General features: G+C 49.1%; 2 protein-coding genes across 2 annotated transcripts; both read right to left on the bottom strand.

Annotated features, from left to right (window-relative positions):
- Nucleotides 1–293: 293 nt before the first annotated feature.
- On the bottom strand, nt 294–3,584 carry LOC136938883 (tricarboxylate transport protein A, mitochondrial-like). Its single transcript, XM_067231797.1, has 9 exons — nt 3,284–3,584; nt 2,326–2,433; nt 2,110–2,209; nt 1,727–1,865; nt 1,543–1,627; nt 1,217–1,321; nt 978–1,093; nt 803–876; nt 294–669 (listed from the first exon to the last, which is right to left on the bottom strand). The coding sequence occupies exons 1-9, from the start codon at nt 3,546–3,548 to the stop codon at nt 555–557; spliced, it is 1,107 nt and encodes a 368-aa protein (XP_067087898.1). The 5' UTR covers nt 3,549–3,584; the 3' UTR covers nt 294–554.
- Nucleotides 3,585–4,748: 1,164 nt separating this feature from the next.
- Nucleotides 4,749–8,545, bottom strand: LOC136938876 (F-box only protein 39-like). Its single transcript, XM_067231791.1, has 6 exons — nt 7,572–8,545; nt 7,287–7,458; nt 6,692–7,021; nt 6,301–6,525; nt 5,382–5,558; nt 4,749–4,874 (listed from the first exon to the last, which is right to left on the bottom strand). The coding sequence occupies exons 1-6, from the start codon at nt 8,543–8,545 to the stop codon at nt 4,749–4,751; spliced, it is 2,004 nt and encodes a 667-aa protein (XP_067087892.1).
- Nucleotides 8,546–13,258: the final 4,713 nt, after the last annotated feature.

The raw sequence follows: 13,258 nt of genomic DNA, 5'->3' as shown, positions 1-13,258 counted from the left end.
GGACACGGCCTAGGCTAACCTCTCTCTTCCACCCCACCAGTTTCCCCTCACCGTCTTCTAGATCTTTCCTCTATCCCTCCCTCCACCCACCCACGTTTGTTCAGGGGCACGAGTGTGCACAGATCCCCCACCCCCACGCTGATCTTTGAAGTGCCCCTTGGTCAAGCCATTTGGTTCCCCATACTATATTCAGTCTACTGTAGGCTGAGAGGTGAGAGGTTAGCTGGAACCAGGGGGGAGGGGGGGGGGGGGTTGGTCCACACCTGTTTAGAGCCGAGAGAGACAACCAATCCCGATCGAAGGAAGACCTGGGCTCTATCTGACAGTATCAGATGGTCGGCTGCACACAGAGCCAATCATTGAAATGAACAGGGAATGTATGTCCATGGTGCCAGCTCTATAATCTAGACAGGCCATATGAAGCTAAATTGTGACTCATCTTACTGTATCTCATCTCATTCAGATATTGGGTCAGGGGGTTAGGGGCCGCTCTGGGATTGGTCGTCTGTCTGCTCCTACCCGCCTACTCTCCACTCTGCTGCGCCCTGATTGGTTCATTCGGTCTTCCAGGCGTTGTTGAGCAGTTTGACCACTTCCTCGTAGAGAACGAAGACTATGGCCACATCCAAACACACCCGGCCCAGTCTGGGAACTGTGCCCTTGTAGAACCTAGAGAGAGAGAGAGAGAAAAAGAGAGAGAGAGAGAGAGAGAGAGAGAGAGGGGGGAGATGTTTATGGGACCAGAAAGGAGAATCCTGTGGCTGTTCCAGATGGTTAATCTGAGGCTTCTGGAGGTACTCACGCCTGTGGTCCCTCGTTCTTCAGAATCTTAAAAGCACAGTCCACCGTGCTTGTGTAGCGATGAGCCTCTAATCCCTACAACACGCACATGCACATACACTTATTTAACACACATAGTATTTGAAAGTATTACTTGTACTAACAGTTTACACAGGTTGTGTGTGTGTGTCACACACCTGCATCCTGGTCTTGACCACATCCAGAGGGGTGTTCCCAAACACACTGGCAGCCCCTGCAGTCGCTCCAAACATCGCCGTGACGATGGGGTGCATCTCACAATGGGGGTCATCACCTAGGAGACCAAACCATAGGGTCAGAATGATACAATGTTTTCTTACTATAGGATGCTGTTCTGTTTGGCTTAGGTCTCCATCAGCCAACCAAAAGGCTTGTTTTAAGCGAGTTGGCCTCTCACCTTTGTACCAGTTGCGCAGAGAGTTCATCACGTAGAATCGGATGGCTTGATTGGATCCCTGTTTCAGCACAGTGGCAGTCAGACCCTGATAGGTTCCCCGCACACCTGCACACACACATGATAAATTCAGCGGCACGATACACACCCTTATAGCACTGTACAGACAACTTCAACATCATCCTCGCAATTCTTTAGATAAGATTTTATTTATTTCTGCCTGCCACAAGTTGACAATGGAAGCAGTGTTGGAGACTGTCAGGGCAGTCTGTCTGTCTGTCTGTATCTGTCTGTCTGTCTGTCTGTGTCTGTCTGTCGGTCGGTCTTACCCTGGTCTCTGATGATCTCTCTGACACCATGGAAAAACCCTCGGTAGCGCGGCTGGAGGGAACACTGGTCATGGATCATCTTCACCTGAAAAAGGAGGGGTGAAGAGCCATGGTGTAAATCCATTTACACGAAATCCTCACCTCAGTTTAAACTGCGCCTGCAGTGACTCGGAACCCCGCCCACCTTGAGGGTTTCCATTGGACAAACTACGATGATGGCCTCGGCTATCCCAGCCCCCAAACCACACCAGAGGCTCCGCGTGTTGTCTAGGCGACCGGTGGCATCCCGCATGGGGTTGGCAAGCACTTCAAACGTCCCAAACCTGGGAGAGAGAGAGAGGGAGAGCGAGAGAAAGCAAGAGAGAGAGAAAGAGAGAGAGAGAGAGAGAGAGAGAGAGAGAGAGAGAGAGAGAGAGAGAGAGAGAGAGAGAGAGAGAGAGAGAGAGAGAGAGAGAGAGAGAGAGAGAGAGAGAGAGAGAGAGAGAGAGAGAGAGAAGGGTGAGCAGGAGGATAACGCGAGTCTAAAAGATTAGAGCATCGGAGTGTGTGTGTGTGTGTTTGCCGTACCTTACTGCAGACTTGGGGATGGATCCGTAGAGCAGGGAGCTGAGGCCACGATACAGACCTCTAAGACCATGGTCCTGCACTGTCAGTTTCACACAGTCTCCTGTTTACAACGCACACAGACACACACACACTGAGTGACTTCCTATTGCACCTTGAACAGAATGAGAGACTGGAGGTCAAAAACACACACACACACACACATAAAATACTTTGTACCTATGCCTCTGTATCGTGGTGGATTAGCCCTCTCATCCAGCTGTAACTGGGTCTTGACATATTCTGTAGGAAAGGTGATGCAAATCTCTATACCCCCCGCAATACCACCTGCATAGAGTGAGAGAGAGAGAGAGAGAGAGAGAGAGAGAGAGAGAAGAGAGAGAGAGAGAGAGAGAGAGAGAGAAAGAGAGAAAGAGATAGAAAGTATGGGGTTAGACAGGCTTGTGTTTAAGAGCTGTGGTCTTCAACCCTGGTCCTGGGTCCAGGGCCCACTGTCTTGCATGTTTTAGATGTTTCCCTGCTCCAGCGTACCTGATTTAAATAAATGATTGTTATTTAGCTCTGCAGCCTGATAACAACCATTCATTTGAATAAGGTGTTGGAGCAGGGAAACATCTGCTGGACCAGGGTTGAAGACTACTGGTTTAGAGACTTGACCTTTGTCACTTCATCAGTTTGCAACCCCTTGAGGGGGGTCCCCTAAAATGACAAATAAAAACAACTCATCGAACTATCATGTGAGAGAAATGCTGCAAGTTCTATGTTGTTACCAGTCTAAAGTTATTCTCTATTGAGGTGGGAGGACATGATGAAAATTATAACTATTAAAAATGAAAAAAGTGTGGATTGTTTTTTTGAATTGCAAAACTAATTTTACATTTATGAATCAATTATGTGAACAAACTCACAATTCCCAAATACAGAAAGCTAGAAGAATGAAAACAGAACAACTACAAGGCCTACTCCGTGTTGATTTAATGTTTATTTTGTATAGCCTGTATACTAATAGTTGCTGCAGGCCTTGGGATAGGCGCATAGCTGTACTGTTTATAAATGCGTTCATAATTTCCCAACCCAATTCCACTAGCTAGGAAAGCAACGACAGATTGATATTATGCAGTTCACCGCAGTGCAAAGTGAATCGAATAGCAGGCTGGAAATGTGTCAGCAAACTCACCTGCAAGAATGGCTTTTCCAGGATGGGTGATTTTTCTCCCTCCGATTGAAGCGGCCGCCAGCGTCCTTCTGGCCGAGTACGACTGGTAGATCGGAGAAGAACTCGATGCAGCAACGACAGTTCGAGTACTGGTACCAACATGCTGGGATGGATTGCAGGTCAGAGACTGGGGATGCGGCGCAGGAACGGTGGAGCATACTTGTCTTAGACCACTGGTCTCACACGGTCCGTCCGTTACCGAAAACGGTTTTAGTAGCGACGACATGAGTCACACTAGATCAATTCCTCTGATGCTGATAAATATAACAAATGTAGATAGCTAGCTCAACAAAATCGTCCAAAGACAGACAAATAAAGTCCAGATAGTTAACCTCAACAACACGGACGAAACACTCCCGTTGTTAAAGGGGTTCTCGCCAGGGCTGAGCTTCTTGAATATTATAACCACCAGAAGGCTACAGACGACGCCATTGGCCTACACGGCTAATTATTCCACTGTTCTGACCTATAAATATTCATGAGCTCTGGCGTCCAATGACGTGACTGTGTTGGTGATCTGGGGCCACTGTCATGTACTTATTTGATTGGTCAAAGTCAAGCTAATAGTATGGTCATAAGCTGTAGAATGTATAAATTAGGTAGTGCTTTATGATATAATATATCTTATTGATGAAAGTGGTTAATCTAATGCTTGGTTTTACCCTCCACAATCAACAACACAAGCAGGTTGGCTACATTAAATTTTCTGCAATCCAGTTTCTCCTAGCCAATGTGAAATATGAATAAATTACTGCTTCATGTACTTATAAATGGTTTGTTTGTTCCTTGTATGTTGCTTCTGTGCCAGAAAATGCCTTTACTTACAACACGGCTCTCACTGTGAAGCCCCCCCCCCCCCCCTGCCCCCTCCTGCCCCCACCCCTCACCCCCCTCTACAAAGGAACTGGGTCACTGTCTATGGACCGCGAGGGAGCGTGTGAGTTTGAGGAGCGTGAATGTGTGTATGCGCACATTTCTTTGTGAAATATGTGTGTGTGTGTGCTTGTGTCACTGTCAAACTAGTGGAATGGCATGGCTAGGGCCTGAATGTTAAACATAGAGCATGCAGCAAGACACACACATTACTATTAATACACATCTCACTCACTCACGAGACACAGTAGAAGACACATGGACCTCAGCCTGGGCAAACTACTGAGCTAACAATAACTCTGTGCAAGAGACAACAGAGCCCCTGCAGTTATGGGATATCCATTTAAAGTTGTTTTACAACAACCCTTGTTTCTGTGGAAGCAGATAGTTGGAACAGGTAGCAGATAAGCTCTTTCCCCTGAGTACTGTAATAGATTCCCATAAACGGTCTTTGATCATGTGAACCCAAGCCCTGCCTTGGCTTGGAATGGAGTCTCTTTATTGAGTTTCTTTGTTCTGATGATACATGTTGGTATTGAGTATGTGTGTGTGGTTATATGATGGGGTGGATGCTAGCAGAGAAGTGTAACACGGCTGTCAGGTGTGTGTATCGGCACAGCACTTCCTCCAGCTCCTCCTCCTCCTCCTGGTTGTCGTCCGACACGGAGTAGATCCTCACCTTGACCACATCGTCGTCGTCGTCATCATCATCGTCATCATCATCATCATCATCATCATCATCATCATCATCATCATCATCATCATCATCATCATCATCATCATCATCATCATCATCATCATCATCATCATCATCATCATCATCCTCATCCTCCTCCTCCTCATCACCACTATCATCATCCTCATCACCACCACCATCATCATCATCCTCATCATCCTCATACTCATCATCATCATCACCACCATCATCATCACCACCACCATCATCATCATCCTCATCACCACCACCACCACTATCATCATCATCATCATCATCACCACCACCACCACTATCATCATCATCATCATCACCACCATCATCATCACCACCACCATCATCATCATCCTCATCACCACCACCACCACTATCATCATCATCATCATCACCACCACCATCATCATCATCCTCCTCCTCCTCCTCCTCATCATACTAGTGTGTGTGTTTCTGTGTGTGCACATGCATGTGTACTTTCAGGGTGTTCAGGGACGTCCTCTTCTCCAGCCTGGCCTGCAGGAGCTGCTCCACCGTGTTGATCTCCAAGAAGGCCCACACCTTCAGGTGTTGCAGGCACACGCACACCTCCACCAGCTCCAACAGCTCCTCGTCTAGTGACTCGTGGCAGTTGTTCAGGTCCAAGGTCACATGCTGCAGAAGGCCGGGGCAGGCGAGAGGTCGGGAAGGGGGTCGGGTTAAAGCCACCGGCTTGGTCTCAATCAGGGAGCAGTGTCGTCTTTGATTTGCATATGCACGAATGGAGTGGTTCTCAACCCTGGTCCTTAGGGACCTCTGTCCTGCATGTTTGAGATGTTTCCCTGCTCCAACACACCTGATCCAAATGATTGAGTCGTTATCTAACTCAGTAGAAGCTTGAAAACAAACATTCTTTTGAATGAGGTGAGCCCCGAGGACCAGGGTTGAGAACCACTGGATTAGACCAATGTTTTTCTCTGTTCTCTGTCTTTTCCCCCTTCCTCAACCATGTCTACTCCCTTCCTTTTCCCTGCCTCTCCCTCTGCCCTCTGCCCCCTCCCTCTGCCCTCTGCCCCCTCCTTCTGCCATCTGCCCCCTCCCTCTGCCATTTGCTCCCTCCCTCCGCCATTTGCTCCCTCCCTCCCTCCTGTCATCCCCCTCTATCCCCTCCTTTCTGTCTCTTCGTGTCACCTCCCTCTCTGTCATCTGTCCCCCCCTTCCTGCCCCCCCAAACCACACACACACACACGCACACAGCACACTCTTCTCATCCCTCACCCTGTCACCTGTCCCGAGCCATCTCCCTCTGATCCCCTGTTCTCTTTCCCACATCACCAACAACCCTCTCTCCCTCCCCCCACTCCCCACCCTCCATCCCCTCTCCCAAACCACCGTCGCGCCCCCCTCCCCCGGTCACCTGGAGCCTGTCCCAGTACTGGGGCAGCATTTCTGAGAGGACGGGCTTGGCGCTCCAGTCCGACTCAGTGAAGTAGCAGGAGGTCATGCTGTAGTCGGTGAGGGGGACCTGGGGCAGGAGCACCCTACCCAGCCTGTCAGTGTTGACCACCTGCTCCACGTGTAGCTGGACCTCCAGCCCTGGGCATCTCTCCACCAAGCCCTCCCACGAGCTGTCACACACCACCTGGGCACAGGGAGGAAGGGTAAACGGGTAGATGATTAAGGAAGAGATAGAAAGAGAGAGAGAGGTTTTCATGGTGGTTTCAACATTGTTTTTCAATGTTTTTTTTCTGTTCCTTCTCAGAATAAGCTTCAAGACCTCCAACCCTTCCCTCCTTCAGCCTCCCCACCTGTGAGTGAGCCTCATTGACATGGCACCTCAGCCTCAGACTCTGCAAGATGCCCCTCTCCCTCGCCCATCCGTACCCCCGGCCCCGCCGCCCGTGGCCCCAGCCGTTCTGCCCCAGTGCCTGGAGCAGCTCGTCGGAGACGCAGGAGTAACTGAGGCCCAGGCTGCTTAGGCCTCTCAGGCTGTGCAGGGCCAGGGGAAGGCTGGGGTGGAGGTGCACAGGCAGGGGGCCTGAGAAGAAGTCATCCAGGTCCAGAGAGGAGATTCCGGGGCGTCCGCGCAGGTACTGGTGCTGCTGGGAGTGTGACAGGGCAGAGAGCAGCTGCATTCCCTGGAGCAGAGAGAGGGACGAAAAAGGAAGTTGTGGAGCGAGGACCAATAAAAACAAGTCATCAATGACCTGGGATTCCTAATTAGCTTCTATTGAATAAAACCATCTGTATTTCAAGGTACTATATTTTTGTGTTTACATACCACCAAATACACATTACGTGGTATGTACTGTGGAAAGTACTGGACTTTCCATGTGCTGATGTTAATCATAACCCGTAGAACTAGTAATATAGCAGTAAATGTACTCTTTTTTTAACATGTACCTGTCGAAGCGAGGTACGGGCCCCCTTGAGGCTGACAGAGCCCAGCTGGGAAGCCCCTCTCCGGAAGAAGTGAGCCAGGCAGCGTACCAGGGACCCCCGGACAGCCCGAGGCCAGCCTGTCCGGTCCAGCTCCAGCCCCGTCAGGGACAGGGACCGTAGCCGAGTGCCCGCCCTGGAGCGAGAGAACCACACACGAGGAGTGAATCGACTAACTTATCATTCACAGACATTGTCTTCTCTCTCTACCCTGGACACACACACACACACACACACTTCTTATCTGACCTGGTTAGCTCGTCCAGCAGCCCGCGAAGTGTGTACTGCAGTCGGCGGGCGACCATTGAGCTGTGAGGAGATGACACGCACACCTCCAGCGTCTCCAGGTAGCCCCCCAGGTGGCGTGCGTAGGTGAGGGTGGTCAAGGGCTCCGACCTACGGAACCTGGTCAGGCGGCCGGAGAGATGGAAGAGTCGGAAACGCCAGAGGGAGGGGGAATGCATCACGGCGTGCCAGTGACGACACACCAGGTTGGCGCACATGCGGTCCCGGTCGCGGAGCCACCAGAATAGCCGCCACAAACACACGGATGGCAGGAAGCCCCAGCCGTGGACCGCCATCTCCTCGTCTTCATCATCCTCCTCTTCCTCATCGTCATCCTCATCGGTGCCGCCATTGTTGTCAGGTTCTTCCTCCTTCTCCTCATGCTCTTCGTCCTGGTCCTCCTCCTCCTCGTCTTCCTCCTCTCTCTCCTCCTCATGCTCTTCGTCCTGGTCCTCCTCCTCCTCGTCTTCCTCCTCTCTCTCCTCCTCCTCCTCATCGTCCTCATCGTTCTCCTCATCCTCGTCCTCCTCATTCTCATCGTCCTCCTCTCTCTCCTCCTCCTCACCCCCACGCTCCTCAACCATCCCCTCATCCTCTTCCTCCTCACCCCTATGCTCCTCGACCATCCCCACCCCCTCATCCTCTTCCTCCTCACCCCCACGCTCCTCAATCATCCCCACCCCCTCTTCCTCCTCACCACCACGCTCCTCGACCATCCCCACCCCCTCATCCTCCTCCTCCTCATCGTCCTCATCGTTCTCCTCGTCCTCGTCCTCCTCATTCTCCTCGTCCTCGTCCTCCTCATTCTCATCGTACTCTCTCTCCTCCTCCTCCTCCTCCTCCTCCCGAGGTTCGTCTTCCACACCCACCCCTTCATCCTCCTCCTCCTCGTCTACGTCACGATTGGCATCACCCTCAGGAACAAGCTCCTCATCCATCTTGCCCCTCTGACCTGATCTGAGTTTACTTAATTTAGAGACTTCGGTCAAATGTGTTTTGTCAGGAACATAAAATGGATAGAAAATGGGTTTTGCTTGAACAACAACACAAAAGAGGTGGGATTCTTTGGTTCACTTCCAGTGAACAGTGTCTTCCCCAGTGCTCTCCCTGGTCCTGGGCAGCAGGTGCTGGAGTATTCTGACTGTGCTGGGGGGCTTGGCTGGGGCTAGACCATGAGGGAACTAGTCACATTGGAAGTTAGGGTTAGAATCACACAGAGATTGGTCAACAGGACGAGAGGCTAAGTCAAGCTGAATGTGAAGTCAGTGCCATGGTGTGGGTGTGGCATCAGGGTGGGGTAGGAACCCACCAGGTCAGAGGGAAGTCACCAGGGCACTGCTAGGAATTTGGTCTCCATGCCATTCAATGTTACTGAACCATGGTTACATCACAGTCCAGCTGTGACATCACAAACACATATGAGGTTTGATGATACATGATTTATTGACTTCACAGTGGTAATACAACACAGGATTTGCATAGTTCATGTATAATACAAGATCGAAAACATGTCTAGACATTCTGGAGTCCAACATAACACCATTTATTATTAAAGCATATACTGTCGGGTAGAATTTCCTGAGTTTGTAGTAGACAGACAGTGAAAACAGATGGACACTTTAGATAGCTTGTCTTCTGGCAGATTCCGCCCTATTTATTCTCTGTGCTCTTCTCTCCATCAAACAGCAGACACTTAGCCTAGACAGAGGCAGAGTCAGAGAAAGGTCCAGAGACAAAGAAGGTCAAAAACAGTGGCAGGGCTACAGGCAGAGAGAGGCAGAGTTACAGGCATAAACAATATTTCATTATTATTCAGTGTTTCAAAAATATATACATTTACATTACATTTCGTCATTTAGCAGACGCTCTTATCCAGAGCGACTTACAGTAAGTACAGGGACATTCTCCCCAAGGCAAGTAGACTAATAGTATATCATTCAATTCCATTACTCAGGGTCCAAAGCGTGCGTGTGTGTGTTTGTGTGCGTACCTCGTGCCAGAGAAGTGTGTCAGGTGGTAAGCCTAGATGGCAGTGTGAGCAGGTGTGTGTCTGGTCAGGCAGCTCCTGGTCTCTCAGTTCCCAGCGTGGCCCCTCGCTGCCCCACAGAGGGAGAGGGGGCGCGCGAGAGGAGCAGGCCACACCAAAGTGAGGCCGGGGGTCAGTCTGGTACTTCACCATCTGGCCACCGGAGGGCGTCGGAGATCCAGGCTCTGATTCCTGCTGCCAAACAACACGGTGAAGAATGATTGGCTCGGAACAGCAGCGTGACAGGAAATGTGACAGGAACATGACAGGAGTTTCAGTACATCGTTATTTTGGTGAAATAACAACAAAATAGTTGAGGTTTGTGTTTAGTGTTTGAACCGTTAGTACCTGTGGTTCAGTTTTCTCCTCAGTGGGGCGAGACCTCAGGCAGTACCAACAGGGCTGAGCAGAGGGATCTACTGCACACACACACACACACACACACATACACGCTACAGCAACAGATTGATGGCTGTATTCACAGACTGATCAGTCCAAGGTACTGACCCTGTATGGTTGAGGGGTGAACTGTTGTTTGACTCTCTGTGGTGTCACCCTCAGGTGGTGAGGACAGGCACTGCGAGAGCCTCTCAGTGTCATTCTCTGCTGGGGTCTCTGGTGGTGACGTTTCTAGTGGCGAAGTCTCTAGAGGTAGGATCTCTGCGTCATCGACACACACGTCCTGTTGTTCCAGACTGTCACGCTCACCCCCCGTAGCAGTCTCAGTCTCAATCTCCTCTGACTGATAGAAAGAGAGAGAGAGAGAGAGAGAGAGAGAGAGAGAGAGAGAGAGAGAGAGAGAGAGAGAGAGAGAGAGAGAGAGAGAAAGATATTCAGAGACAAGTTAAAGTGTGGATTGTGTCAACCCCAGCGCCAGGTCTTCAGGAGGAGAATGTAGGGTCTGACCTGACTGAGCTCAGCGGCCTCAGTCTGTGCTGTGGGGTCCGACTGGTCTGTTTGCTCCTCTAGTTCTTCTGCTTCCTCTGTGTGAATGTTAGCCTGGGCTACGGTCTGGCCACTACACAGGATGACAGAACGGCAGGGCAATAACACACACACACACACAATGCATCCTCCCCCTTTCCTCTCACACCCAGTAAGGAACTAATCCAAGAAACAGCCACCTCCCCACAAGGTTATCTATCTACAGCTGATTAGACAGAACCACTAAATAACCAATCACACTCAAGACGCAAGGCTCCGGACCAACATTATCGTCCAGGCTTCTCTTACCTCTCGTCTTCTTCCTCCTTCTCTCCCTCCATCCTGTCGCCTGCGTCTCCCTCCCAGGGTGCCTGTGTTATTGCCTTTTCTCCTTCTCTCTCTCTCTCTTTATCTTATGGGCGCTTCTCTTTTGTTTACCCTCAGTCTCTCTCCCTCCTTTTTGCCCCTCTCACTGTCCTCCCTCTCTCCCTGTGTACGAAACGGAAACTCCGGACATTTTAATATTTGATGTGTCTGAATGGCTCACAAGCAGCTTTGCTGTAAAGAGCAAGCGTACGAGGGCTCCAATGTCACCCGTGACTTGGCACACCCTGTCACCAGCCGCACAGGCCTCCCAGGGGAGCAGTATGCAGGGGACAACAAACTGTCCTCTCCCTCTAGTCAGTGGTTGAATTCTCCTGCTGCAGTAGTAGGCCTATATGGAGTCAAAGAGATGACCTTTTGAACAATCAGTGGTTGAAGGCTCCTGTGAGGGTAAAGGTCGGCCACCCGTGGACAACAGCACGCGGGACGCAGGTGAAATTTCAGAGTGAGAGTGCACCTCGGGAAAAGGTGATCTCTTCTAACACGTACCAAATATGAAGAATCATGTCTGGAAAAACATCTGCATTCCCATTTTTTTGGTTTCACGAGTGGTGTCGTGGTGTCTTTGTAGGCGGTTAGACTTAGGACCACCCTGTCTAAACGCACATCTCATGAACACCCCGATGAGTAAATGAGGGATCAAAAGCTAAGTTAGGTTAAAAAAAACTGGTGCCAAAAAGTGCGCTCATGGTAGGAAGACGTGAAGTTCAAAATTAAATTGCACATAATGAATGACTGGGAAAATACATTATTTGAACAAAGGTTGCTGGCTAGCTGTAATTAGATTGATGTTTCTCGCTGGTTTTACAGCACGTAATTTTCTCAAGAGGTATAGACAATATTATCCCACGGAGATGCATGGTATAACTGCGCATATGCAAAACAACACCTCTGGCTGGCACTGAGCTGTCTGTGTTGCTAAACAAGCTACACGACATGTTTATAGGCGACAACACTTACAGTTTTACTTAAAAACTCGTAGCATACCTTAACCTCTTCAGAATCCTGTTAAATTTGCCTGAAAACGCCTAAACAGCATACCCAAAGTAAATTGGAAGCTGTTCTTGAACCATTTGGAGTACATGCATGTAAATGATCTCTTTTGAAAGCTGACACTCTGAAGTTATGTCCCCTGTTGTCAGGACCCCTGTCAGTCCTACTAGTGTTGAGTAATAGAAGCTTGAACACAAGGAAAGTGAAAATTTCTATTTCCGTCTAGATTTTGTTTTGAAAACAGAGGCCTGAAGAGGCCTAGAGGTGGTAGGTATTAGCTGGAAGACTAAATTGGACCACAGGTTGAAGCCTTACCCAATTCAAATCAAAAGTCAAACATAATACCACAATATATTCATATTTGACACATGTTTTTATAAGAGTACATCCATTCATTTTCTAAAAGGGCCTTTTGGAGACTCCAAAATGACCCTTTGTAACCAAGGTCAAATACTCAGGATAAAAGGTATTATTTTTCATAATTGTTATCTCTAATGAAAGGTGGTACTTAGAACTATCATATATAATAGCTAAATCCCTAATTAGTATTACTGAAACACAAAAATTGAAGCATGAACACATTGGAGTGCTTTATCTGATTCCCAGGATTGGCGCACAAAGAAAACTGATTCTTTCAACCCTATTGCGCAATCGACTTTTATTTTGACGGCTCCACAGACACATACAAATGAGGTATTGGCATTTTCAGCTAGCTTTCAGCTACAAGGCTAACGAGCTCATTTCAGAGCCAGTCGAAGCCAGTTCGAGAAATTTGTTTAGAAAGAGTGTGGGGGGGGGGGGGGGCGGGGGGGGGGCAGGACGCACAGACCTAATTGGCTTTAGAGGGCTGTCAACGGGGCATGGAAGGTCCTATTGGGTCAAACAAGGTGTCAATCAAAAGGGGAGGGTTCAACGGACATTTTGATCCCTCCATATCGTATTTTCTCCGTTTCTAACCGGAGGAATGTGCACTTTTATCTGAGCAAGTTGTTTCTTCCGTCGGCTAACTTGCATAATGAAACAAAGGATAATGGCTATTCATGAACGTAAAACATTGTATTTGGAGAATTACTTTACATGGTTAGATACTTTGAACCCTTGGGAATGTACGCAGATCAAGTTTTGATGTGTTGGTTGCATACCTGGACGACACCAAACCTTTGAGGGTAAGTAGAGACGTTTGGCTTTGTAAACATCACCAAAGTGGTGACTGGACAAAGACGTTGACTAAACTTGTTGTTGTGACTCGATCTTGAAATGGTTTACATATCTACAAGCACAAGAATCGTAGCTTTCCAATGATGTATAACATGTGTAGCGTCTA

This window comes from Osmerus mordax, assembly GCF_038355195.1.
Source record: "Osmerus mordax isolate fOsmMor3 chromosome 19 unlocalized genomic scaffold, fOsmMor3.pri SUPER_19_unloc_4, whole genome shotgun sequence".
In the NCBI taxonomy this organism is placed as follows: domain Eukaryota; kingdom Metazoa; phylum Chordata; class Actinopteri; order Osmeriformes; family Osmeridae; genus Osmerus; species Osmerus mordax.
This window is presented reverse-complemented; position numbering and strand designations above follow the sequence as displayed.

What these genes read in the sequence shown, in the direction of transcription:
- LOC136938883 (XM_067231797.1), bottom strand. Translation starts at nt 3,548, where the DNA reads ATGTCGTCGCTACTAAAACCGTTTTCGGTAACGGACGGACCGTGTGAG. An exon ending in ACCACGATACAGAGGCATAG is followed by an intron (nt 2,210 to 2,325) that starts GTACAAAGTATT and finishes CGTTGTAAACAG; the next exon opens with GAGACTGTGTGAAACTGACA. An exon ending in AGAGATCATCAGAGACCAGG is followed by an intron (nt 1,322 to 1,542) that starts GTAAGACCGACC and finishes GTGTGTGTGCAG; the next exon opens with GTGTGCGGGGAACCTATCAG.
- LOC136938876 (XM_067231791.1), bottom strand. Translation starts at nt 8,545, where the DNA reads ATGGATGAGGAGCTTGTTCCTGAGGGTGATGCCAATCGTGACGTAGAC. An exon ending in TCAATGAGGCTCACTCACAG is followed by an intron (nt 6,526 to 6,691) that starts GTGGGGAGGCTG and finishes CCCTGTGCCCAG; the next exon opens with GTGGTGTGTGACAGCTCGTG. An exon ending in AGTACTGGGACAGGCTCCAG is followed by an intron (nt 5,559 to 6,300) that starts GTGACCGGGGGA and finishes GGCCTTCTGCAG; the next exon opens with CATGTGACCTTGGACCTGAA.